Source organism: Lepus europaeus, chromosome 19 (genome assembly GCF_033115175.1).
Source record: "Lepus europaeus isolate LE1 chromosome 19, mLepTim1.pri, whole genome shotgun sequence".
Taxonomy (NCBI): domain Eukaryota; kingdom Metazoa; phylum Chordata; class Mammalia; order Lagomorpha; family Leporidae; genus Lepus; species Lepus europaeus.
The window spans coordinates 2,982,610-3,005,602 of NC_084845.1; the positions used below are offsets into that span (position 1 = coordinate 2,982,610).

The 22,993-nt window shown below is 71.5% G+C and overlaps 3 protein-coding genes across 5 annotated transcripts; 1 reads left to right on the forward strand and 2 right to left on the reverse strand.

The window, feature by feature from the left end:
* Window positions 1-353: 353 nt before the first annotated feature.
* Window positions 354-13,379, reverse strand: ZNF865 (zinc finger protein 865). The gene is given in 4 exon segments (XM_062176485.1): window positions 354-1,196; window positions 1,198-3,368; window positions 3,371-3,581; window positions 13,315-13,379. Coding segments are annotated over 3 exon segments (3,204 nt in total). The 5' UTR covers window positions 3,561-3,581; window positions 13,315-13,379.
* A 1,030-nt stretch (window positions 13,380-14,409) lies between these two features.
* ZNF524 (zinc finger protein 524) lies at window positions 14,410-17,912 on the reverse strand. 3 transcript variants are annotated; one of them, XM_062177140.1, is made up of 2 exons: window positions 17,483-17,912; window positions 14,410-15,628 (listed from the first exon to the last, which is right to left on the reverse strand). In XM_062177140.1, the coding sequence occupies exon 2, from the start codon at window positions 15,588-15,590 to the stop codon at window positions 14,799-14,801; it is 792 nt and encodes a 263-aa protein (XP_062033124.1). In that variant the 5' UTR covers window positions 15,591-15,628; window positions 17,483-17,912; the 3' UTR covers window positions 14,410-14,798. The 3 variants fall into 3 exon arrangements, with proteins under 3 accessions (XP_062033124.1, XP_062033123.1, XP_062033122.1); XM_062177139.1 differs by lacking the exon at window positions 17,483-17,912 and adding an exon at window positions 17,212-17,439; XM_062177138.1 differs by lacking the exon at window positions 17,483-17,912 and adding an exon at window positions 16,820-16,909.
* FIZ1 (FLT3 interacting zinc finger 1) lies at window positions 17,604-22,322 on the forward strand. Its single transcript, XM_062177137.1, has 3 exons — window positions 17,604-17,685; window positions 18,764-19,097; window positions 20,406-22,322. Exons 2-3 carry the CDS (start codon window positions 18,798-18,800, stop codon window positions 21,549-21,551), a joined length of 1,446 nt encoding a protein of 481 aa, XP_062033121.1. The 5' UTR covers window positions 17,604-17,685; window positions 18,764-18,797; the 3' UTR covers window positions 21,552-22,322.
* The last annotated feature ends 671 nt before the right edge of the window (window positions 22,323-22,993 follow it).

Sequence of the window (22,993 nt, forward strand, 5' to 3'; positions counted from 1 at the left end):
CCCCGCCCCCACCCCACCCCCAAAAGAGCACGCAGCGCCCCCGTGCCCTCCCGCCTCGCTCGCTGGCCAGCCGCGGTCCGGCGGGGAGGGCGGCTCACACCCATCGCCCCCAAGGCTTGCTGGGGGCAGAACGCCGAGGGGAGGGAGGGGGCGGCTGACGAGGGTTAGGAAACGGGGCTGGGCGGAGGGCCGGGCAGTGGTGATGGGGCACGGGGGCGACCCGGTGCCGAGCTTGCAGGGCGGGGGGACGGGCGCTAGCCTGGAGTTCTGGCGTCACGGGGGCGCCAGCGGCCAGGGAGCCCCGGTCAGGCGTCCTTCCCCGGCAGGGCCCCCGCCCCCGCCCCCGCCCCCGGTCAGGCGTCCTTCCCCGGCAGGGCCCCCGCCCCCGCCCCCGGCAGGGCCCCCGCCCCCGCCCCCTCGGCTTTGTGCGCCAGGCGGTGCTTCTTCAGCCCGTAGGTGTTGGCGAAGCCCTCGCCGCAGGAGGAGCAGCGGAAGGGCCGCCCGCCCTGGTGGGCCGCCAGGTGCTTCCGGAAGTAGCCGGGGTCCTTGAAGGCCTTGAGGCAGGCGGGGCAGCGCAGCTCGGGCCGCGGCGGCTCGTGGGCGCGCTGGTGGCGCAGCACGGAGCTCAGGTAGAAGAAGCCCTTGCCACAGTGCTCGCAGCGGTAGGCGCGCTCGCCCAGGTGCAGCCGCTGGTGCTCCAGCAGGTTGGAGCGGTAGCGGAACGTCTTCCCGCAGGCGCCGCAGCGCTGCGGCCGGGCCACCGCGTGCAGCCGGCGGTGCTCCGCCAGGCTGGACGACTGCGCGAAGCGCTTGGCGCACACGCCGCACTTGAAGGCCCGCTCGCCCGTGTGCACCACGCGGTGCTGCCGCAGGTACCAGGAGCGCAGGAAGCCCCGCCCGCACACGCCGCACCGGTAGGGCCGCTGCTCCGTGTGGCAGCGCTGGTGGCGCATCAGCAGGGCCGCCTCCCAGAAGCGCTTCCCGCACACCGGGCAGCGGAAGCCGCGCTTCTGCCGGTGGCTGCGGCGGTGCAGCAGCAGGTCGTAGGCGCCCGCAAAGCTCTGGCCGCACAGCCCGCAGCCCAGGGTCCTCCGCACCAGGTGCACGTACTTGTGAGTCACCAGCCCCAGGAAGTGCTTGAAGCTCTGGCCACAGGTGGCGCAGCTGAAGCGCTCGGGGCCCGCGCCGGCGCCCCCCGCCAGCCCCGGCCACCGCCGCCCCGCCCGAGTCCTCGCCCCCGGACACCCCCGCCAGCGCCGCCACGGCTGCGCCCACCTCTCCTGCCAGCCCGTTGTCCAGCGCGCTGGCCGCGTCCGCGCCGCCGGCGCCGTCGGGGGGCTGTGAGCCGCCGGGCGCGGGGGGCAGCAGGCGCTCGGGGGCGGCCTGGTGCACCAGCTTGTGCCACATCAGGTTCTCGATGAAGCCGAAGGTCTTGCCGCACGCGTCACAGCCGTACGGCTTCTCCGACATGTGTGCTTCCTTGTGGCTCATGACGTGGAAGAGATCCGGAAAGTGCTCGCCGCAGTCCGAGCAGGCGTAGCTCAGCCCGTCGGCGGGCCCGGCGGCCGCGCCCGCCGCCCCCGCCCCGCAGGCCCCCGGCGCGCCCTGGCTGGCGGGCAGGCCCGCGGCCCCGGCCAGCGCGCAGGGCAGCTGCAGCCGGTGCACCTGGCGGTGGCGGGTGAGGCTCTGCGGGTAGCCGAAGACCTTGCCGCACAGCTCGCACTTGTAGGGCCGCTCGCGCGTGTGCACCACGTGGTGCTTGCTCAGGTGGAAGGACTCGCGGAAGCGCTTCCCGCACACGGGGCACTGGTGCGGCTTCTCGCCCGTGTGGATGCGCTCGTGGCGCTTGAGGGTCTCCCGGCGCCCGAAGCCGCGCCCGCAGATGCCGCAGCAGAACGTCTTCCCGGGGCCGCTGGCGCCCGAGCCGCCCGCCGCGCCGGCCCCGGCGCCGCCGAGCAGCAGCGGGTGGGCCCCGAGCAGCGGCACCGGCACGGCGCCGTACACCACGGCCGCGGCGGCTGCCGCCGCCTTCTCGCTGTCCGTGGCGGGAGGGTCGGGGGGCAGCAGGTAGGGCCCCGGGGGGAAGGCGGGCGGCGGCTGCGGGCCCGAGGCCGCGCCGTCCTTGGGCGCCTCGGCGGCGGCGGGGGCGCCGGCGGCGGCGGCGGCGGGCGCGGCGTGGGCCGCCTTGTGCCGCAGCAGGCTCTGCGGCGCCGAGTAGGACTTGCCGCACAGGTCGCAGGGGTAGGCGGGCCGCGCGCCGCCCGGGCCCGCGCCCGCGTGCGCCGCCTGGTGCTTGAGCAGGTAGGCGGCGTCGCGGAAGGCCTTGCCGCACACGCCGCAGGGCAGGCGCAGCAGGTCGGCCGAGTGCGTCTTCACGTGCCGCTTGAGGCTCTCGCGGCGGTTGAAGCTCTTGCCGCACGCGGAGCACGAGAAGGGCTTCTCGCCCGTGTGGATGATCTGGTGCTGGTGCAGGTGGCTCGGCTTCTTGAAGACCTTCCAGCACAGCGGGCAGGCGAACGGGCCCTCGCCGCCGGCCGGGGCGGGCGCGGGCGGCGCGGCGGCCCCCGTGGGGCCCGCGCTGCCCTCGGCCGAGGCGGCGGGCGCGGGCGGCGCGGCGGGCGGCGCGGCGGGGCCCGAGGAGCCCGGGGCGGGCGCGGGCGCGGGCGCGGGGGCGCCCGGCGCGGGCAGGCCGAGCGGCGGCAGCGGCAGGCCGGGCTGCGGCGGCGCGTCCTTGTGGCAGCGCCGGTGGCGGATGAGGCTGGACACGTGGTTGTAGGTGCGGCCGCACACGCCGCACTCGTAGGGCCGCTCCCCCGAGTGCACCAGCATGTGCTGCACCAGGTGCGAGGACTGCTTGAACGACTTCTGGCACACGCCGCACGGGAAGCGCCGCTCCATCAGGTACTTGAGCCGCCGGAAGTAGCCCTTGTCGTCCTTGGTGGGGTCGCAGGCGGCGCCCGCGACGGCAGCGGCGGCCGCGGGGCCCTGCGGGGTCTGCGCGGGGGCGGGCAGCGGCCCCGGGGCGCCCGTGGGGGCGCCCAGCCCCGGCGTCGCCCCCGGCCCAGCTGCCGGCCCCCCGCGCTTCAGGTTCCCGAACAGGTGCTGGTGCCCCGAGAGGTCCACGATGCCCCACTGCGGCGCGGCGAAGGCGGCGTCGAACAGCGGCGGCGGCGGCGCCCCGAAGGCGGGCGGCAGCGGCGGGTCGGGCTTCTTGGCTTGGCCGGAGGTGGAGGACGAGGACGAGGAGGACGACGAGGACGAGGACGAGGACGAGGAGGACGAGGACGGCGCCTCCGCCTTGGGTTTGAAGGGGGCCGCGGGCGGGTAGTCGTACTGCGGCGGCGGCGGCTGCGGCGGCGGCTGCGGCGCGGGCCCGGCGCGCAGGGCAGGGCCGCCACGGCCTTGGCGTGCTCGCCGTACAGCTCCATGGGCTCGAAGCGCTGGTGGTTGAGGAACTCCAGGAAGTCGAAGGGGTAGCTCTGGAAGTGGACCCCGTCCTCGCCCCCTAGGCCGCTGCTCCCGCCGCCCCCGGCGCCGCCGCCCGCTGGGTTCGCCTCCATCTCCGGCGGCGGGGAGGAGACCTGTGGACAAGAGGACGGGGCGCTGAGCAACGGCAGGCGCCCGGCACCCAGGGAGTCGCTGGTCTGTGGCTGGACGCGGCGCACCCCTGGGTCCAGCTGAGGGAGGAGCCCCAGGGCCTCCGCGCTGGTCCCTGTCCTCCCGGGATCCCCACTGTCCCCCTCAGGGGCGTGCCTGCCGCCCGGGCTCTGCTGTACCCCCCACCCTCGGCCCCCTGAGGTAAGGGCGATGGACAGTGCGCCTGAGCAGTGTGGCCGCACAGGGTGCCCAGGTGCACTGGGAGGAGCCGCGAGGCGCCGTGTGCAGCTCACGGGCAGGGCAGCCGGCGGGGCGTGTGTGCGTGCACGTGTGTGTTCTTCCAACACAAGGGGGCGGGGGGAGGACAGGTGGCCTGATCCGACAGGACGGGGCGCTGGCACCTGCACTTTCTCCACGGCTGGGAGGGCAGCAGCCCCCACACGTGGAGGACCTCAGGGGCCTGACCCAGAGCACGGTGGCCGAGGGTAGCACAGAGCTCACAGCAGGTGCCCAGCCCTGCCGGCACACTCTGGCCTGGCGGGTCTGTGCCTGCCACTCCCCGCACCCCAGCGGGGACCTGAGCTCCATTATCTCCCAATCCTAGCCCCACCCAGGGGCCGCCAGCTACCCCCAGGCTGGGGTGGTGGGTGAAGAGCCCACCAGGTGGGACCTGCCCCTGGCTCTGCAGGTGCCCAGCCCACGTGGGGGTGTGGGGGCCCACCCGGACCCAGCGCGTGCTACCCTGGGCAGGTGGAGACTGTGCCCCTCCCCCACGCTGGAGGGAGGTATTTTTAGTCTGCAGCTCTGGTGTCCTCTTCCTTGGACAGGACTCCCCTGCACTTAACCTGATCCCCACAAGGAGCAAAGGCACGGCGGGGCGGGGCTGGACACAGCTCTGGGTGGCAGAGGGGCTGGGAGGAAAGCACACGAGGTAGGGAGACGGGGAGCGGTCCGGGGGCTCTGGGGGGCTGGGCACCGCCTGCAGGCCAGCCACCGTTCCCTGAGCCCCTGCTCTAGCCCGTGAAACATCACTGGACAAATGAGGAGACAGGCTCCGAGGGGGCAGCGCTGCAGTATAGTGGGCTGGGTTCAAGCCCCCCCGCTCCACTTCCAGTCCAGCTCTCTGCTGTGGCCCGGGAAGGCAGTGGAGGACGGCCCAAGTGCTTGGGCCCTGCACCCCGTGGGAGACCAGGAGAAGCACCTGGCTCCTGGCTCTGGATCGGCCCAGCTCCGGCCACTGCAGCCATCTGGGGAGTGAACCAGCAGATGGAAGGATCTCTCTCTCTCCCCCTCTCCCCCTCTCCCCTCCCCCTCCCCCTGACCTCTCAAGTCCTTTTCTAAAAATGGTATAAAAGTCAGAAAGCACCAGTCTGTGGCTGAAAATTGGCTTGGCTGGGAGCGAACTCCATCTCCTCCCCCACTGCCCCAAGTGTTGTGATAGAGGCTGCTCCCTCAGGGCGGGGGGCCTCGTCTGGGGTGCTCCCTCAGGGCGGGGGGCCCGTCTGGGGTGCTCCCTCAGGGCGGGGGCCTCGTCTGGGGTGCTCCCTCAGGGCGGGGGCCTCGTCTGGGGTGCTCCCTCAGGGCGGGGGGGGGCCTCGTCTGGGGTGCTCCCTCAGGGCGGGGGGCCTCGTCTGGGGTGCTCCCTCAGGGCGGGGGGTGCTCCCTCAGGGCGGGGGGGGGCCTCGTCTGGGTGCTCCCTCAGAGCGGGGAGCCTCGTCTGGGTGCTCCCTCAGAGCGGGGGGCCTCGTCTGGGGTGCTCCCTCAGGGCGGGGGGGCCCATCTGGGGTGCTCCCTCAGGGCGGGGGGCCCGTCTGGGGTGCTCCCTCAGGGCGGGGGCCTCGTCTGGGGTGCTCCCTCAGGGCGGGGGGCCTCGTTCTGGGGTGCTCCCTCAGGGCGGGGGGTGCTCCCTCAGGGCGGGGGGGGCCTCGTCTGGGGTGCTCCCTCAGGGCGGGGGGGGGCCTCGTCTGGGTGCTCCCTCAGAGCGGGGAGCCTCGTCTGGGTGCTCCCTCAGAGCGGGGGGCCTCGTCTGGGGTGCTCCCTCAGGGCGGGGGCCCGTCTGGGGTGCTCCCTCAGGGCGGGGGCCTCGTCTGGGGTGCTCCCTCAGGGCGGGGGCCTCGTCTGGGGTGCTCCCTCAGGGCGGGGGGTGCTCCCTCAGGGCGGGGGGCCTCGTCTGGGGTGCTCCCTCAGGGCGGGGGGGGGGGCCTCGTCTGGGGTGCTTCCTCAGGGCGGGGGGCCTCGTCTGGGGTGCTCCCTCAGGGCGGGGGGTGCTCCCTCAGGGCGGGGGGGGGCCTCGTCTGGGGTGCTCCCTCAGGGCGGGGGGCCTCGTCTGGGTGCTCCCTCAGAGCGGGGAGCCTCGTCTGGGTGCTCCCTCAGGGCGGGGGGCCTCGTCTGGGGTGCTCCCTCAGGGCGGGGGGCCCGTCTGGGTGCTCCCTCAGGGCGGGGGCCTCGTCTGGGGTGCTCCCTCAGGGCGGGGGCCTCGTCTGGGGTGCTCCCTCAGGGCGGGGGCCTCGTCTGGGGTGCTCCCTCAGGGCGGGGGGTGCTCCCTCAGGGCGGGGGGCCTCGTCTGGGGTGCTCCCTCAGGGCGGGGGGGGGCCTCGTCTGGGGTGCTCCCTCAGGGCGGGGGGCCTCGTCTGGGGTGCTCCCTCAGGGCGGGGGGTGCTCCCTCAGGGCGGGGGGGGCCTCGTCTGGGGTGCTCCCTCAGGACGGGGGGCCTCGTCTGCGGTGCTCCCTCAGGGCGGGGGGTGGCTCCCTCAGGGCGGGGGGGGCCTCGTCTGGGGTGCTCCCTCAGGGCGGGGGGCCACGTCTGGGGTGCTCCCTCAGGGCGGGGGGCCTCGTCTGGGGTGCTCCCTCAGGGCGGGGGCCCCGTCTGGGGTGCTCCCTCAGGGCGGGGGGCCTCGTCTGAGGTGCTCCCTCAGGGCGGGGGGGGCCTCGTCTGGGGTGCTCCCTCAGGGCGGGGGCCCCGTCTGGGGTGCTCCCTCAGGGCGGGGGCCTCGTCTGGGGTGCTCCCTCAGGGCGATGCCCCGTCTGGGGTGCTCCCTCAGGGCGGGGGGCCTCGTCTGGGGTGCTCCCTCAGGGCGGGGGGGGCCTTGTCTGGGGTGCTCCCTCAGGGCGGGGGCCTCGTCTGGGGTGCTCCCTCAGGGCGGGGGGCCTCGTCTGAGGTGCTCCCACAGGGCGGGGGCCTCGTCTGGGTGCTCCCTCAGGGCGGGGGGGGGCCTCGTCTGGGGTGCTCCCTCAGGGCGGGGGGCCACGTCTGGGGTGCTCCCTCAGGGCGGGGGGCCTCGTCTGGGGTGCTCCCTCAGGGCGGGGGCCTCATCTGGTGTGCTCCCTCAGGGCGGGGGGCCCGTCTGGGGTGCTCCCTCAGGGCGGGGGCCCCGTCTGGGGTGCTCCCTCAGGGCGGGGGCCCCGTCTGGGGTGCTCCCTCAGGGCGGGGGCCCCGTCTGGGGTGCTCCCTCAGGGCGGGGGGCCTCGTCTGGGATGCTCCCTCAGGGCGGGGGCCTCGTCTGGGGTGCTCCCTCAGGGCGGGGGCCTCGTCTGGGGTGCTCCCTCAGGGCGGGGGCCTCGTCTGCGGTGCTCCCTCAGCGGGGCCTCGTCTGGGGTGCTCCCTCAGCGGGGGGCCCGTCTGGGGTGCTCCCTCAGAGCGGGGAGTGCTCCCTCAGGGCGGGGGGCCTCGTCTGGGGTGCTCCCTCAGGGCGGGGGGGCCCATCTGGGGTGCTCCCTCAGGGCGGGGGCCCCGTCTGGGGTGCTCCCTCAGGGCGGGGGGCCCGTCTGGGGTGCTCCCTCAGGGCGGGGGGCCCGTCTGGGGTGCTCCCTCAGGGCGGTGGCCCGTCTGGGGTGCTCCCTCAGGGCGGGGGGCCCCGTCTGGGGTGCTCCCTCAGGGCGGGGGGCCCGTCTGGGGTGCTCCCTCAGGGCGGGGGGCCCGTCTGGGGTGCTCCCTCAGGGCGGGGGGCCCGTCTGGGGTGCTCCCTCAGGGCGGGGGGCCCCGTCTGGGGTGCTCCCTCAGGGCGGGGGGCCTCATCTGGGGTGCTCCCTCAGAGTGGGGGTGTTCCCTCAGGGTGGGGGTGCTCCCTCAGAGCGGGGAGTGCTCCCTCAGGGCGGGGGGCCTCGTCTGGGGTGCTCCCTCAGGGCGGGGGGCCTCGTCTGGGGTGCTCCCTCAGGGCGGGGGGGGCCCATCTGGGTGCTCCCTCAGAGTCGGGGTGTTCCCTCAGAGTGGGGGGCCTCGTCTGGGGTGCTCCCTCAGAGCGGGGCATGCTCCCTCTGAGCGGCGGCCTCGTCTGGGGTGCTCCCTCAGGGTGGGGGTGTTCCCTCAGGGTGGGGGTGCTCCCTCAGGGTGGGGAGCCTCATCTGGGGTGCTCCCTCAGAGCGGGGGTGCTCCCTCAGAGCGGGGCGTGCTCCCTCTGAGCGGCGGCCTCGTCTGGGGTGCTCCCTCAGGGTGGGGGTGTTCCCTCAGGGTGGGGGTGCTCCCTCAGAGCGGGGCGTGCTCCCTCAGGGCGGGGGCCCCGTCTGGGGTGCTCCCTCAGGGTGGGGGTGTTCCCTCAGAGTCGGGGTGCTCCCTCAGGGTGGGGGTGCTCCCTCTGAGTGGTGGCCTCGTCTGGGGTGCTCCCTCAGAGTCGGGGTGTTCCCTCAGGGTGGGGGTGCTCCCTCAGAGTCGGGGTGCTCCCTCAGGGTGGGGGTGCTCCCTCTGAGTGGTGGCCTCGTCTGGGGTGCTCCCTCAGGGTGGGGGTGCTCCCTCAGGGTGGGGGTGCTCCCTCAGGGTGGGGGTGCTCCCTCTGAGCGGCGGCCTCGTCTGGGGTCCCTGGGTGAGGATGGTGTGCACACAGCACTGGCTACAGACTGAAAGGTGGTGTAGTAACATGTTGAGAAGTTTTCCCTCTGCCGGAAACGCCTTCCCCAGGGCCTCACTGGGCGACCCCCCCACTGCCTCCCCCCCACCCCGTGTCCTGCAGCCTCTCCCTCCCCCCCAATCCTGCAGCCTCTCTCCCCACCCCGGCCACTCTCCTGTAGCCTTCCTCCCCTGTCTCCTGCAGCCCCCCCATCTCCTGCAGCCTCTCCCCCCCACCCTCCTGTAGCCTCCCCCCATCCTGCAGCCTCTTTCCCCCACCGCCCTCCTGCAGCCTCTCCCCCCATCTCCTGCAGCCTCCCCCCATCCTGCAGCCTCTCCCTCCCCACCCTGCCACCCTCCTGCAGCCTCTTCCTCCCCCGTCGCCCTCCTGCAGCCTCCCCCCATCCTGCAGCCTCTCCCCCCATCTCCTGCAGCCTCCCCCCATCCTGCAGCCTCTCTCCCCTCATCCTGCAGCCTCTCTCCCCCATCTCCTGCAGCCTCTCTCCCCCCATCCTGCAGCCCCCCCCCATCGCTCTCCAGCCCCCGCAGCATTTTCTTGCCTCAGCCCTGCCACCAAGCTGGCTGCGGCTGTGTGTTCCCTGTCTGGTCCCTCGCTAAGTGAGCAAGGACTGGACCTGGGGGCCATCTAGTGCTCAGCAAACGCTGCAGCTGTGTGCGTGGCAAAGGGCGCCTTCCGCATCTTCCTGAAGCACCCGAGGGCCCGGGAAGAAATCCCGGAGGGACAGGAAGACGGAAGTACACACATCAAAGCCAAGCAGGTGCAGCTAAGGCAGTGCTCAGAGGGAAACGCGTAGCCACAGGTGTGTCCCACATGAACGTGTACACCAAACGCACAGCCACACATGTATGCCACATGTATACACCAAACACACAGCCACAGATGTATCCCACATATGTATACACCAAACCCAGAGCCACAGGTGTGTCCCACATGAATGTGTACACCAAACAGCCACAGATGTATGCCACATGTATACACCAAACACAGCCACAGATGTATCCCACATAAACGTGTACACCAAACACACAGCCACAGGTGTATCCCACATGTATACACCAAACACACAGCCACAGGTGTATGCCACATAAACGTGTACACCAAACAGCCACAGATGTATGCCACATGTATACACCAAGCACACAGCCACAGATGTATGCCACATAAACGTGTACACCAAACAGCCACAGATGTATGCCACATGTATACACCAAGCACACAGCCACAGATGTATGCCACATAAACGTGTACACCAAACAGCCACAGGTGTATCCCACACATGTATACACCAAGCACACAGCCACAGATGTATGCCACATAAACGTGTACACCAAACAGCCACAGATGTATGCCACATGTATACACCAAGCACACAGCCACAGGTGTATGCCACATAAACGTGTACACCAAACAGCCACAGGTGTATGCCACACATGTATACACCAAGCACACAGCCACAGATGTATGCCACATAAACGTGTACACCAAACGCACAGCCACAGATGTATCCCACATAAACATGTACACCAAGCAGCCACAGGTGTGTCCCACATAAACGTGTACACCAAACAGGCACAGGTGTATCCCACACATGTATACACCAAGCACACAGCCACAGATGCCTGCGTGGCTATCGGCAGGAAGAGACTAAGGACCAGGACTCCCAGAGAGGGGACGTTCCGCAGAAACAGTGCCGGCATGGGCAGGGGTCTGCCAGCAGACCAGTCCTGTTGTCGGGGGGAGGGCGGGCAGATGCCAAAGTGGGGGATTAGTGGGGTCCCTGGTGATTTCCACTGGGGACTAAGAGCCAGTGCCTCTCCCAGGGGACCCAAGTCTAAGCTGGTACCTTCCCAGGGGCAGAAGCACAGGAGGGTCTCACGCAGAAGGTCCACAGTGGCAGGGTGTGTCCCTCGCCTTGGTGCCTCCCAAGAGCCCTGTGCCACTGCTGGGCCCCTGCTATAAGCAGGGAAACGGGGGGGGGGGGGGGGGGGCGGGGAGGAGGGGAGAGAGGAAGGGAAAAGTCGTGTCCAACTCGGGGTCTCTGTGATGCCAGGCCCAGAGGACCGAGTGCAGGGCCTACACACACCAAGTGAGCGTGCTCCTCCCACAGCCCTAGGGGCTGGGGCACCAGGGTGAGCGTGCTTCTCCCACAGCCCTAGGGGCCGCCAATTCCACCGCTGTGCCCCACCCCGCCCTGAGTCCCTTGGCCTGTCCCAGTACAAGTCCCCATCCGGCCTGTTGTCTCGGAGCACGGAGCTCAGCTGGCTGCCTGGCTCCATCCGCACACCAACTTACAGACAGGAGAGGTAGGCCAAACCACGGCCTCCCAACGCCCAGAGCCCCGCAGACCCCCTCTCACAGCTAAAGCCGGAGTCCTTACGACGACCTATGGCTCCCAGCCTCCTGGCTGCGCCTGCAGCGTGTCCGCTCCGCTCCTACCCCAGGACCATCGCACGAGCTGGAAGGCTGACTCCAGGAATCCTGCCCCCTTGTGACCAGGAGCCCCTGCTGCCCCGGCCGGCGCCCCAGATGCCGCTCCGTGGACTCCACCTCCCTGTCTCACTCTCGGGAGCTCTCCGTCCACAGCACCGACTCCACGCAGGCTGAGGTCTCCAGGCTCCGTCCTATCTCCAAACCTAGGGCAGTGCCTGCCTTGGCCGGGGAAGCTGGTGCTTCGGGACGCGAGGCCTCGTGGAACTCACTCCTCTCCCGCACGCCCTGGTGCCTCCCAGCTGTCCAGAGAGGGCTTCACACCCCGGGGGACTGTGCTGTGTCACTGACCGTGGACGGCATCTCTCGGGAGGGGCCTTCCCGACACCCGCTCCTGGAACGCCACCCCTGCCTCCCACGGGAGCTTCGAGTTGTCCGCCCTGGCAGCGAGCACACCCCGGCAGGCCTGCGTCCTGCTGCATCGCCAGGGCCGGGCAGTGCTCATCTGACAGCTGTTGGACAAGTGCTGGGGCGGGGTCAGACCGGAGCTGACAGCGCTCACCCCAGGGCCGTCTGACAGCAGCCTTCCCTCCATTCTGCCTCTGCACTCGTCAACCTCACGGCCACCCCAGGGCCTTTGCACGCGCCGCCCCCGCTGCCTGTGTACCCAGATCTCTGCCCGGCTAAGTCACCTCCCCAGACTCGAGTTCTGTCCGAGTGTCTCAGGCTCCCCGAGAACCCACAGAGCAACACTCACACTGTTAACCCACCTGCCTGTTTCTGAGCCGGCCCCTCCACTACACTGAGAACCGGGTGGGCTGAAAGACCCCGCGAGCCCTCTGTCCCTGACCCCGGCAGCGGGTGCACGCCCCCTGCAGGGTTGGGGTCTCTGGGCAGGCGCACACCCCCTGCAGGGTTGGGGTCCTCCCTAGGCGGGTGCACGCCCCTTACAGGGTTGGGGTCTCTAGGCGGGCGCACGCCCCCTGTAGGGTTGGGGTCTTTCCTAGGCAGGCGCACGCCCCTGCAGGGTTGGGGTCTCTAGGCGGGCGCACACGCCCCCTGCAGGGTTGGGGTCTCTAGGCGGGCGCACGCCCCTGCAGGGTTGGGGTCTCTGGGCAGGCGCATGCCCCTTGCAGAGTTGGGGTCCTCCCTAGGTGGGCGCACACCCCTTGCAGGGTTGGGGTCTCTAGGCGGGCGCACGCCCCCTGCAGGGTTGGGGTCTTTCCTAGGCAGGCGCACGGCCCCTGCAGGGTTGGGGTCCTCCCTAGGAGGGCGCACGCCCCCTGCAGGGTTGGGGTCCTCCCTAGGCGGGTGCACACCCCTTGCAGGGTTGGGGTCCCTAGGCAGGCACACGCCCCCTGCAGGGTTGGGGTCTTTCCTAGGCAGGCACAGGCCCCTTGCAGGGTTGGGGTCTGTATGCGGGCGCACGCCCCTGCAGGGTTGGGGTTCTAGGTGGGCGCACGCCCCCTGCAGGGTTGGGGTCTCTAGGCGGGCGCACACTCCTGCAGGGTTGGGGTCTCTAGGCGGGCGCACGCCCCCTGCAGGGTTGGGGTCTTTCCTAGGCGGGCGCACGCCCCCTGCAGGGTTGGGGTCTTTCCTAGGCGGGCGCACGCCCCTGCAGGGTTGGGGTCTTTCCTAGGCGGGCGCACGCCCCCTGCAGGGTTGGGGTCTTTCCTAGGCGGGCGCACGCCCCCTGCAGGGTTGGGGTCTTTCCTAGGCGGGCGCCCGCCCCCTGCAGGGTTGGGGTCTCTATGCGGGCACACAGCCCCTGCAGGGTTGGGGTCTCTAGGCGGGCGCACGCCCCTTGCAGGGTTGGGGTCTTTCCTAGGCGGGCGCACGCCCCTGCAGGGTTGGGGTCTTTCCTAGGCGGGCGCACGCCCCCTGCAGGGTTGGGGTCTTTCCTAGGCGGGCGCACGCCCCCTGCAGGGTTGGGGTCTTTCCTAGGCGGGCGCCCGCCCCCTGCAGGGTTGGGGTCCCGGGCGGCGGCCACGGAGTAGGGGAAAAGCGCACCCAGGCTGAGCGGGGCCGGGGCCGGGGCCGGGGGCGGGTCCTCCCTCCCCCTGAAGGGGTCCGCACCCTGCGGGGCGGCCGAGGCTGTGTTCTGCGGGGGAAATCCTGGGAGGTCTGCGGGAAAGAGGCATTTCTGGGCGATGACCGGAATATTTTCACACCAACAAAGCGGGGTGGCCGGGGCGGAGGGGGCAGGAGGCAGCGGACGCCCGGGGGGCTCCGCTGGACGAGGCGAGGCGACTTCGGGGGGCCAGGCGCAGGGACCGGCGGGGGCCGCTGGCAGGCGTCCACGGGGGCACTCGGGGTGGTCTGCCGCGGACGCCGTGCCGGGGGCTGCCCCGCACGGCCCCGGCGGGAGAAGCAGCGATGTTCGGGAGAGCGATGTCCCGGGGCCGGGGGCGGGCCAGGGCAGGGCCCCCCGCCGCGCCCCGTCACTCACCGGCGCCGGGGTCTCCGCCGGGAGCAGGCCGAGGAGGCGGAGGAGGCGCCGCCGCTCCGGGGAGACCCGAGGGCCCGACCGGAAGTGCCGCCCCCTGCGCGTCCCCCCCTCCGCGGCAGCCCCGCGCCGCCCGCCCGGAAGCGGAAGTGGCGCCCGTTCCCGAGGCGCCGGCGTGGAGAATCGGAACGAGGCGGCGGCGGCGGCGGCGGCGGCGGCAGCGGCTGCGCACTGGCTCGCGGCTGCGGGCGGCGCCTGCGCACTGCGCGCCCGCCTGTCAGGGCTCCGCCCACGCGTCCCGGAGGTCGCCGAAAGCCACACCCCTGGATCCCGGCGCACGCCTAGGCTCCGCCCCCTGCCTCTGAGCCACGCCCACCTCAGTGCCTGAGCGTCAGGAATCCTAACCTCCTCAGTCCTCTTCGCTCCGCCCTTCCCCCCTCTTGAGCCCCACCCCTCCCCCAAGCCCCGCCTCCTGACCACAAGCCCCGCCCCGTCAAGCTGCAGAGGCTGAGCCTGACCGCGGGTCCCCCAGCGGGAAGCTGCACCTGTCCCGTGATTTGTCAATCACTCCCTTCAATCAGCCGTTCCCAGGGTAGGACTCGCAGGCCGGCCCCACACCCTACAGAATGGGAACCTGGCGGTGGAGTCGGGGGGTCCCCCATTTTAAGTACCCTTCGGACTGATCCTGGCGCTGCTACCGCCCAGAGCAGCCACGTACGCCCAGTCCTGTCTAGCCCCGTCTTAGGGACCCCCCTGCCCACCATTCAGCAACATCCCCTAGGGTTAGACCCCACCCCTCCTAAAGGCTCCCCTTTGAGCCCCCCCTAGTCTCCCTACATTGCTCTTTCTGCTAAACCTCCTTCACCCCCACCCCAAGTCAGCCCCCTCTAAGACCCCCGCCCACGCCCACGAGCCCGCCCGCCTCGGCGTCAGCCCGCCCCTCTCTCCCTAGCCCTGGCCGGGTCCTCCGGCCTCCTGGCTGACGCCTGCCGCTGGGCCTGGGCCTCGCCTTCCCGGCCGTGGACTGGCTCTCAGGACAGGGGCTGGGCGGGAGGCGGCGAGGTGGCCCTGGAATCACGCCCGCATAGGTTTCCACGTTTCACTCAGATTGCATATTTATTGGGAGCACGTTGGGGTCCCGCGGGGGCAGGGGGGAGGAGCCGAGGCTTCCCCCGCCCCCCTCTTTGGCGTCACGCTAACACGAGGCACGGAGCAAGAGGGTCCTCCCGGAGAGGTGGCCATCAGCGCACACACACAGAAGCCAGTAGGCACGATTATTTCTGCGGCCCCTGCCTCCGAGGGCCTGTCCGTCGGGGGGCAGCGCGGCTGAAGGCAGCAGGATCCACGAGTTGAGGTCCCCACCGTCCGCCCCCTCCCGCAGCGGGAAGACGGAACAGAAGGGGGTCCCGGCCCCCTCGCCCAGGCCCAGCACCATCTGGACTCCCAGCTCTAAACCTGGCCCGGGGAGAGAGGGCCGGGGGTGCGGGTCAGGCCGGCTCCCGCCCGCCCTCCTCCTCCTCCTCGGCCCCTGCGGTGGCCGGGATGCCCTCGTCGTCCCACGGCGCCTCGGGCCCGGGGTCCGGCGGGCACAGGGGCACCGCCAAGCCTTCGGGGTGCTTGCGCTTGGCATGGCGCCGCAGCGTGTTGGCCTCGGTGAAGCGCAGGCGGCAGATGGGGCACTGGTAGGGGCGCTCCCCGGAGTGCACGCGGTGGTGGTGCGCCAGCTCGCCCGCCTCGCGGAAGCGGCGTGGGCAGAGCGGGCAGCGGAAGGGCCGCAGGCCGGCGTGGATGTTGCAGTGCCGCCGCAGGTGGCTGGACCGCTTGAAGGTCTTCCCGCAGTCCTTGCACGCGTGCGGCTTCAGCTCCGAGTGCGAGATGCTGTGGCGCTCCAGGTCGGAGAGGTAGGGGAAGGCCCGCAGGCACACCGGGCAGAAGTGCGGGGCCTTCCTGGGGCCGGAGCCCTCGGGACCCGCGGCCGCCGACCCCTCAGAGACCGTATAGGGCACTCCCTGGTCGTCGATGAGCAGCAGGTCGCTGCCTGCGCCGCTGCCCGCGGGGGCCGTGGCCCCCTGCGCCCGCGGCGGCGGCGGATCCGCCCCTGACTTGGGGCGGCGGCCCCGTCTACGGGGGAGGGAGGCCTTGAGCGTCCGGTGGGAGGCGGCGCCGCCCCCAGGTTGGCGGCCTCGGCGGCCCGGGGGGACAGGAGGAGGTAAGGCCAGAGGTTTGTCTTCCTCTCCAGGCAAAGGCGAAGGCAACGGGTCTGGGCTGGGGGTGTCCATGGAGCAGTGGGGGGCTTGGGTCTAGGCACTGGAGCTGGCTAAGAAGAGAGAGGGGGCAGCGTCAGGGCTGGGAAGGCCCCGGGCACCCCCGGTGCCCCCCGACACCTGCCTGTCCCTCTCTCCGAGCCTGGAACTGGCTGTGGGGGGCGGTCATGGTCATGGCCAGGGGCACGGCGGCGGCAGGGGGGAAAGGTTTTGTGTGTGCCCCACGCCTCCCTCGACGTTCAAGGTCACCACGGTCTGGGAGGACGGACAGAGTCCACCCACGGGAGGACGCGGGCCAGGCTCCCCGAGGTCTTTCACGCGTTCTTCCACCCCAGCGCCCTCGGCTGGCTCAAGAGCGTTACGGGCGCAGGCGGGGCTGGCCCGTGCGTGGGTGGCCAGTTAACATCCCAGTGGCTACAGAGTCCAGGGCCTCGGGTCAGGCGCCCGGAGCTCAAGGGCTGAGCCCTGTCACTGCCGTGTGTGGCTGCAGCACGTCCCTAAGCCTGGGACACCTGCTCCGTTCTACCCACCTGCCCGGACAGGTGGGCGGAGGGAGCCGTGACCACGGCCAGCATCAGCTCACACCAACCCTCCCGGCCCTCGCTGTGCAAGTGGGGAAACCGAGGCACGGGACGGCAGCTCCACCCAAGTTCCCCCGTGTCAGCGAGTGAGTGGCCGGACCAGCGCTCAGACCAGCGGCCCCGGGGAAAGCGAAGAAATGGACATGTCCAGGCCAGGGGTCCTGGGTTCGAGTCCGGCTCCGCTGGGACCCAGCGAGTGGGCATTGCCAGGGTTTTCGGGAGCACCCACTGAGGCTGCGGGCGCACCGCCGCCGCCCCCGCGCCCCAGCGCCCACGCGGAGCCTGAGGTTTACACGCGAGAGGAGGGCGAGCGCACGCGCTGCAGGCGGCGCCCCGCACGCCCTCGCGGTGGTCACCCGGACGCCTCGCCCCCGGCCAACGGCTCGCTCCCGGGCTCTCCCGGCGCGGTACCCCCAGCTGGCCGCTACCCCCCGGCCCGCGTGCAGGCGCGTGCCCGTGCGGCGCGCGGGGCGGGCCCTGCGGGGGCGGCGGCCAATGAGCGGCGCCGCGGCCCGCCGCCGGCCGGGGCCGCCCGGAAGGGGGTCCGCGCGCGCGCGCGCCTGGGGCCGGCCCGGCGGCGCGCGCAGGTGTCGGGGGGCGCTCTCCGGCGGCGCGCGCCCTCGGCCTCCCCTCCCCCGCCCGGGCCCCCCGCCTCTCGGGTACCTCATTTGCATGTCGCCCGGCTCGCGAGGGTGCGCGCGCCGCGCGGGGGGCGGCGGGGCCGGTGCGTGGGAAGGGGCGGCGGCGGCGGCGGGCGGCGGCGGCGCGCGGGGGCCGGCCCCGCCCCTGGGAGGCGACGCGGGGCGGCGCCGCCCCCTCCCCCGCCCGAGGGCCGCGCGCCCGCGGGGAACAAAGGGGACGCGCTGGGTCCTAAGCACCGGGAGCGGCCGCGCCGGCGAGGCGTGCCTGCGCCGTCTGCCCGAGCACCCGCCGCCGCGTCCCCACTACATCGACATAAGTGTCTTTTCTGTCACGAAGCACCCGGCCGGGGGACCCGACCATAGCGATCGCACGAGGAGAAGCGGGAAAATGGCAGCCCGCTGCCCGTAACTAACATGGCGCCGGGCCGGCTTCTGAGCGCCGCGGAGGGCTCGGCGAGAATATGGTGCCCGTCTTATCTCTGAGGCGCACTCGACGCGTTTCAGGTCCTCGTCTCCCCTGACGGAATGCTGTGCCTCAGGAACGGGTTTGAGGCTGGAATGGGGAATCGCATCCCCCCTCGCCTGCGTTAGCGCCTCCTAGCGTCGCCGCGCTGACCTGGTTGCCCTCAGTCTCAATGGCGCCGTGCGACCCCCCCCCAGGCCCCGCCCCCAGCCCTGCCCTCACCTAAGATGGCGGCCGCCCGGCTTCCCTAACCTCCCGGGCTGGGGAAAGGAAGGGAAAGAGGGAGAAGGGCGGGGGTGCGAGGGGGAGCCGAGAGGGCGGGAAAGGGGGGTGAGGGGGCCGGGAGCGAGGCGGAAGTCGAGGGGCCCCCCGGGTGGAAGTGACGCTGCCCCCGCTGCCCAAAATGTCGGCGCCCAGAGGGAGGTGTAAGTAATTAAAGAGGAAAGCCGACCGCCTCCTCCGGCCTCCCGGGGCCACGCCGGGCCTCCAGGACGGCCGCTCCGTACGAGCGAGGGGGACTCCGGTGGCCCGGGCCCGCCGGACCCGCCTCCGCCGCGGCCTCCCGGCGCTGCCCCTCAGGGCAGGGGGAGGGGCACAGAAGGCCGGCTCTCGCGGCCTGCTCGGGGCGCCAGGGCCTGGGGCCGGCTCGGAGCCTGCGGGAGGAGCGGGAGGCGGGGCTCGGCGGATGGGGCGGGGCGAGCGGTGGGAGGAGCCCGGGTGGGGCGGAGCGAGCGGTGGGAGGAGCCCGGGGCGGGGCTTAGCGTGGCGACGGGCAGGGTTTAGGGGCTGTGGGTAGGCTATGGGCCGGGCCTAGGCAAAGCGGGGGCGTGGCTCCACGGGAGAGGGCGGGGCCTAGGCAAAAGAAGGGCGGAGCTCCACGGTGGGGCGGGGCTTAGGCAAAAGCAGGGGTTTGTGTGGGCGGGGCCCGTGGTGGGCGGGGCCTAGGCACAGAAGTGACGGGAAGCCCGCTGAGGCTTCGCGGGACCGAGCGCTTCGGTGGAACGGGCAGGCCCTCCCGGTGGCGGAGAGGGGCCGCGGGGGGTGCGGATGGGCCGGGAGCCGTGGTGGCGTGCTCGGGGCTTCCTTAACGGGGGAGGTGCGCGAGGCCGTGGCGGCAGGTGTCCGCGCAGAAGAGGGGGCGCAGCGAAGGGGGGTAACAGCACGGTGGGCGCCCACAAAATATCCGAGGACTGGTTCCGATTCCCCCAAGGACGCCGGCGGGGCTCGGCCCGCATATACCCCCGGCGCGCCCAGTGCACTGCGATGAGCGGGCGGGGCCAGGACTGGGGGCGGGGCAAGGGGCGGGGCCTCACAGCAGGCCGACTGGACCGTTCCAGGTGATTGACAGAAGTGGGGACCGGAGAGTAGGCTGTGTAGGGCAGTGGGAGGGGCGTAGGGGACGTTGAGAGTGGGATGGGTGCGCGTGGCTTCGGAGGGTGTCTCCCAGGGGACAGGGGTTCTGGGGGCGGCCCTTCAGCGGCTCCCACTGCCTCCCTCCTGCAGAGAGAGCGCCCACCGGCCGCTACACCCCGCCGCCATGGACGACGCCCCGCTACCCGCACCCCCGGCGGCCCCCGCCCCGGCCCCGCCCGCCGCCCCCCGCGTCCCGTTTCACTGCAGTGAATGCGGCAAGAGCTTCCGCTACCGCTCGGACCTGCGGCGCCACTTCGCGCGCCACACGGCGCTCAAGCCCCACGCGTGTCCGCGCTGCGGAAAGGGCTTCAAACACAGCTTCAACCTGGCCAACCACCTGCGCTCGCACACCGGGGAGCGGCCCTACCGCTGCTCCGCCTGCCCCAAGGGCTTCCGGGACTCCACCGGCCTGCTGCACCACCAGGTGAGTCCAGCCGGGCTCCTCCCCTGGGGAACTCCCTCCCTCCATCCCCGCCCAGGGACCCTGGCCAATCAGCACCAGGCCTTTCTTTTCCGCTGGCCAATGAGCAGGAGGCACCTCTGTCCGCTGCCCGCGAACCCAGGAATGAGAGCATAGCCCGAAACGCTGCCCCCACCGTGTGCAGCCCGGTGCGCACGGGCCGTACCATGTTTAAAACAGGTGCACCTCGGCCGGCGCCGCGGCTCACTAGGCTAATCCTCCGCCTTGCGGCGCCAGCACACCGGGTTCTAGTCCCGGTCGGGGCACCGATCCTGTCCCGGTTGCTCCTCTTCCAGGCCAGCTCTCTGCTGTGTTCAGGGAGTGCAGTGGAGGATGGCCCAAGTGCTTGGGCCCTGCACCCCATGGGAGACCAGGAGAAGCACCTGGCTCCTGCCATCGGAACAGCGCGGTGCGCCGGCCGCAGCGCGCTACCGCGGCGGCCATTGGAGGGTGAACCAACGGCAAAAAGGAAGACCTTTCTCTCTGTCTCTCTCTCTCACTGTCCACTCTGCCTGTAAAAAAAAAAAAAAAACAAAAACAAAAACAGGCGCACCTCATGTAGGCTCCAGTCACGCAGCAGTAACTGCACGTGTTCCCTGCTTAACCCCTGGTAGCCAAGGGCCCTCTGCCTCCACAGGACTAGCAGTCCTGGGGAGGTGGTCATTTGTCAGAGTGACCAGGTGCCGGCTGCTTCAAAACCTCCATCTCAGGCTGGGGGGCAGGGACATTCACGACCTCGGAGGCCTCACCCTGCCCACCAGTGGGGTTGTAAGGCCGCTGAACCGCTCATGAGCACCTGCTGTATGCGGGGCACAGGGGAACAAAGCGACACGTGGCCTCCCAGCTGAGCGGAGTGCAGTGAGAGGTGTGCGGGCAGGGGCGGGGCGGGGCGGGAGAGAGCCTTCCCGGTGCGGGAAGCAGACTTCTAGGCCACCACGGCCACCCCAGGCAGCGAGGAAGCCGGCGGGGAAGACAGCAAGCGCAGTGACAGTGGATCGAGTCCCCCACACACCACGTTTGGAGGCGGCATCACAAATGGGCAGACGCAAAATACCCGCTGCTACCCAAGCCTCTTACAGCGCCCCGGCTGCCGCCTGGCCGGGCCGCGGACAGAGCACCTCCCGGGAGGTTCTGATCCCCAGATCTGGGAGCGATCCCCGGGATCCCTACCCGCTCCGGGGGCCGGCAGCCCCGAATGCCCGCAGGTGCCCGCGCAGGTCGGGCCCCGGGGAGCTGACGTCTGCGCGTCGCCCTCCGTGCGTCTCGTTCCAGGTGGTGCACACCGGCGAGAAGCCCTACTGCTGCCTGGTCTGCGAGCTCCGCTTCTCCTCGCGCTCCAGCCTCGGCCGCCACCTCAAGCGCCAGCACCGCGGGGTGCTCCCGTCCCCGCTGCAGCCCGGCTCGGGCCTGCCCGCCCTGAGCGCGCCCTGCTCGGTCTGCTGCAACGTGGGACCCTGCTCCGTGTGCGGGGGCGCCGCGGCGGGCAGCGCCGAGGGCCTGGAGGGGGCGGGCGCCGGCGGCTGGGGCTTGGCCGAAGCGGCCGCCGCGGCCGCCGCCTCCTTGCCCCCGTTTGCCTGCGGGGCCTGCGCGCGGCGCTTCGACCACGGCCGCGAGCTGGCGGCCCACTGGGCCGTGCACACCGACGTGAAGCCCTTCAAGTGCCCGCGCTGCGAGCGCGACTTCAACGCGCCCGCGCTGCTGGAGCGGCACAAGCTGACGCACGACCTGCAGGGGCCCGGCGCGCCCCCGGCGCAGGCCTGGGGCGAGGGAGCCGCGGCGGAGGCGGGCGCCGCGCCTCCGGCCAGGGACGGCGGGCTGCTCCTGGGCCCCGCGCGGGGCGGCGTGCCCGAGCTGGGGGGGCTCCCGGAGGGCGGCGGGGAGGCGGCGGCGGCCGAACCGTCGGAAGACACGCTGTACCAGTGCGACTGCGGCACCTTCTTCGCGTCGGCCGCCGCGCTGGCCGGCCACCTGGAGGCGCACTCCGGCCCCGCCACCTACGGCTGCGGCCACTGCGGGGCGCTGTACGCGGCGCTGGCCGCCCTGGAGGAGCACCGGCGGGTCAGCCACGGCGAGGGCGGCGGGGCCGAGGCGGCCGCGACTGCGGCCCCGCCGGGGGACGGCGCGCCCGGGGAGCCCGCGTCGAGCTCGGGCCGCGGCAAGAAGATCTTCGGCTGCTCCGAGTGCGAGAAGCTGTTCCGCTCGCCGCGCGACCTGGAGCGGCACGTGCTGGTGCACACGGGCGAGAAGCCGTTCCCGTGCCTGGAGTGCGGCAAGTTCTTCCGCCACGAGTGCTACCTGAAGCGCCACCGGCTGCTGCACGGCACCGAGCGGCCCTTCCCCTGCCACGTCTGCGGCAAGGGCTTCATCACGCTCAGCAACCTCTCCAGGCACCTGAAGCTCCACCGGGGCATGGACTGAGGGCGGCCCGCCGCGCCGGGGCACCTGCGGACCCACACACAGCCGCGGGCGTCCACAAGCTGCTGTCGGCTTGCGGGCCCTAGGACAGAGGCAGGCACCGCCCAGGGAACACTGCCCCGCTCCCGAAGAGCCATGATTCCCGATGACCCTGATCTGGGGAATGTGGGTTGGGTGGGCGGGACATGTCCCAAGACTCCCCTCCAGAAGCTACCCCCCAGAATCGCTGGTGCCCCCCAGGAAGTGGATACAGCCGAGTCTGCCTTCCGCACCCCCTCCATTCCAGTCCCTGAGCTGATGAGGACCAGGGTGGGCCGCCCTGCGCTGAGCTCCCCCTCCCTACTGCGGAGTGGATCGACCCGGCCATCTCCCATCCCTGACACTAGAATAGACTGGTATAGGCTGGTCCGAGATACCCTGCCCCACGCCCCGTAGGATGGACTGACCCAGGTGCACACACGCCTGTCCACTCGGAATGGGCAGGTCCGGGCCGTGGCCTGCGCCCCGCGCCCCCTCCCCGGCGTGAGAAGGGCAGCCGCGCCCTCTCCTGTGCCGCGTGGGCAGGTGCACATTCCCCGGCCCGCACGAACTCAGTAGAGCGAGGTGGTGACTGCGTGCCCAGTCTGTCTCTCCATCTCCGTCGGTCTGTCTGTGTCTGCGTTCCTCCCAATCCCAAGGGGGGGGGGCTTGGCGAGGGGGTCCTCGCCCTGATCCTCAACCTCGTCCCCTCTTTCCATCCCCCGATGTTTCCAGGACCCCAATAAACCTCGTCCTGTCCGTCACTGCCGTCTCCTTTTCTGACCCGCCCCCCTCCCGACTCAGGCCGGGCCCCTCTCCCTCCCGGCTGCCAGTCTTTGTATAAACCAGAGCCGGTCCATCGCCCACCCAAGCGGAAGGCAGTCCACCTCCAACAGATGGCAGCCGTCAATCCCGTAGGACACGCCCCCTTGGAGACCAAACTTAGAGACGCTTCCAGGAGGAGGCCCCGCCCCTTACCTTAGATTGGGGAATGGGTCCCGCCCATCAGAGGAGGTGTGGGCCCTTCGGGCTACGCCCGAGCGCTGACTCCCTGCCGGGCACTGAGTCCCCTCCCGGGATCCCACAGAGAGCGAAACAGATGACCCCAGCCCTAGGGGGGGCGGGGCGGGGGGGGGGCATACTCTGGTGCATGCGCAATGCGGGTGGTGGAGAACCATGAAGGAAGGAAGAAGCCAATTTCGGGCGGTTGCAAGTCAAGAAATCGAGGGTCGAGGCCGCGCCACTCTAAATGGGGGTGGGGGAGGTCCGGGCAGGCCGCGCTGGCGAGGGGCTCTTGGTGGCAGCTCTGCAGGGTGAGGGGGACTTGGGGAAGGAGGCGCAGAGGCAGGCAGGGGCCACACGCCGCAGGCCCAGGTGAGCCGCAGCTGGCGCGGGGCAGCTGGGTTTTAAGCTGGGAGGGACGTGGG

Coding starts and splice junctions, on each gene's coding strand:
- ZNF524 (XM_062177140.1), bottom strand. CDS start 15,590: ATGGACACCCCCAGCCCAGACCCGTTGCCTTCGCCTTTGCCTGGAGAG.
- FIZ1 (XM_062177137.1), top strand. CDS start 18,798: ATGGACGACGCCCCGCTACCCGCACCCCCGGCGGCCCCCGCCCCGGCC. Junction 19,098..20,405: donor CCGGCCTGCTGCACCACCAG/GTGAGTCCAGCC, acceptor GTCTCGTTCCAG/GTGGTGCACACCGGCGAGAA.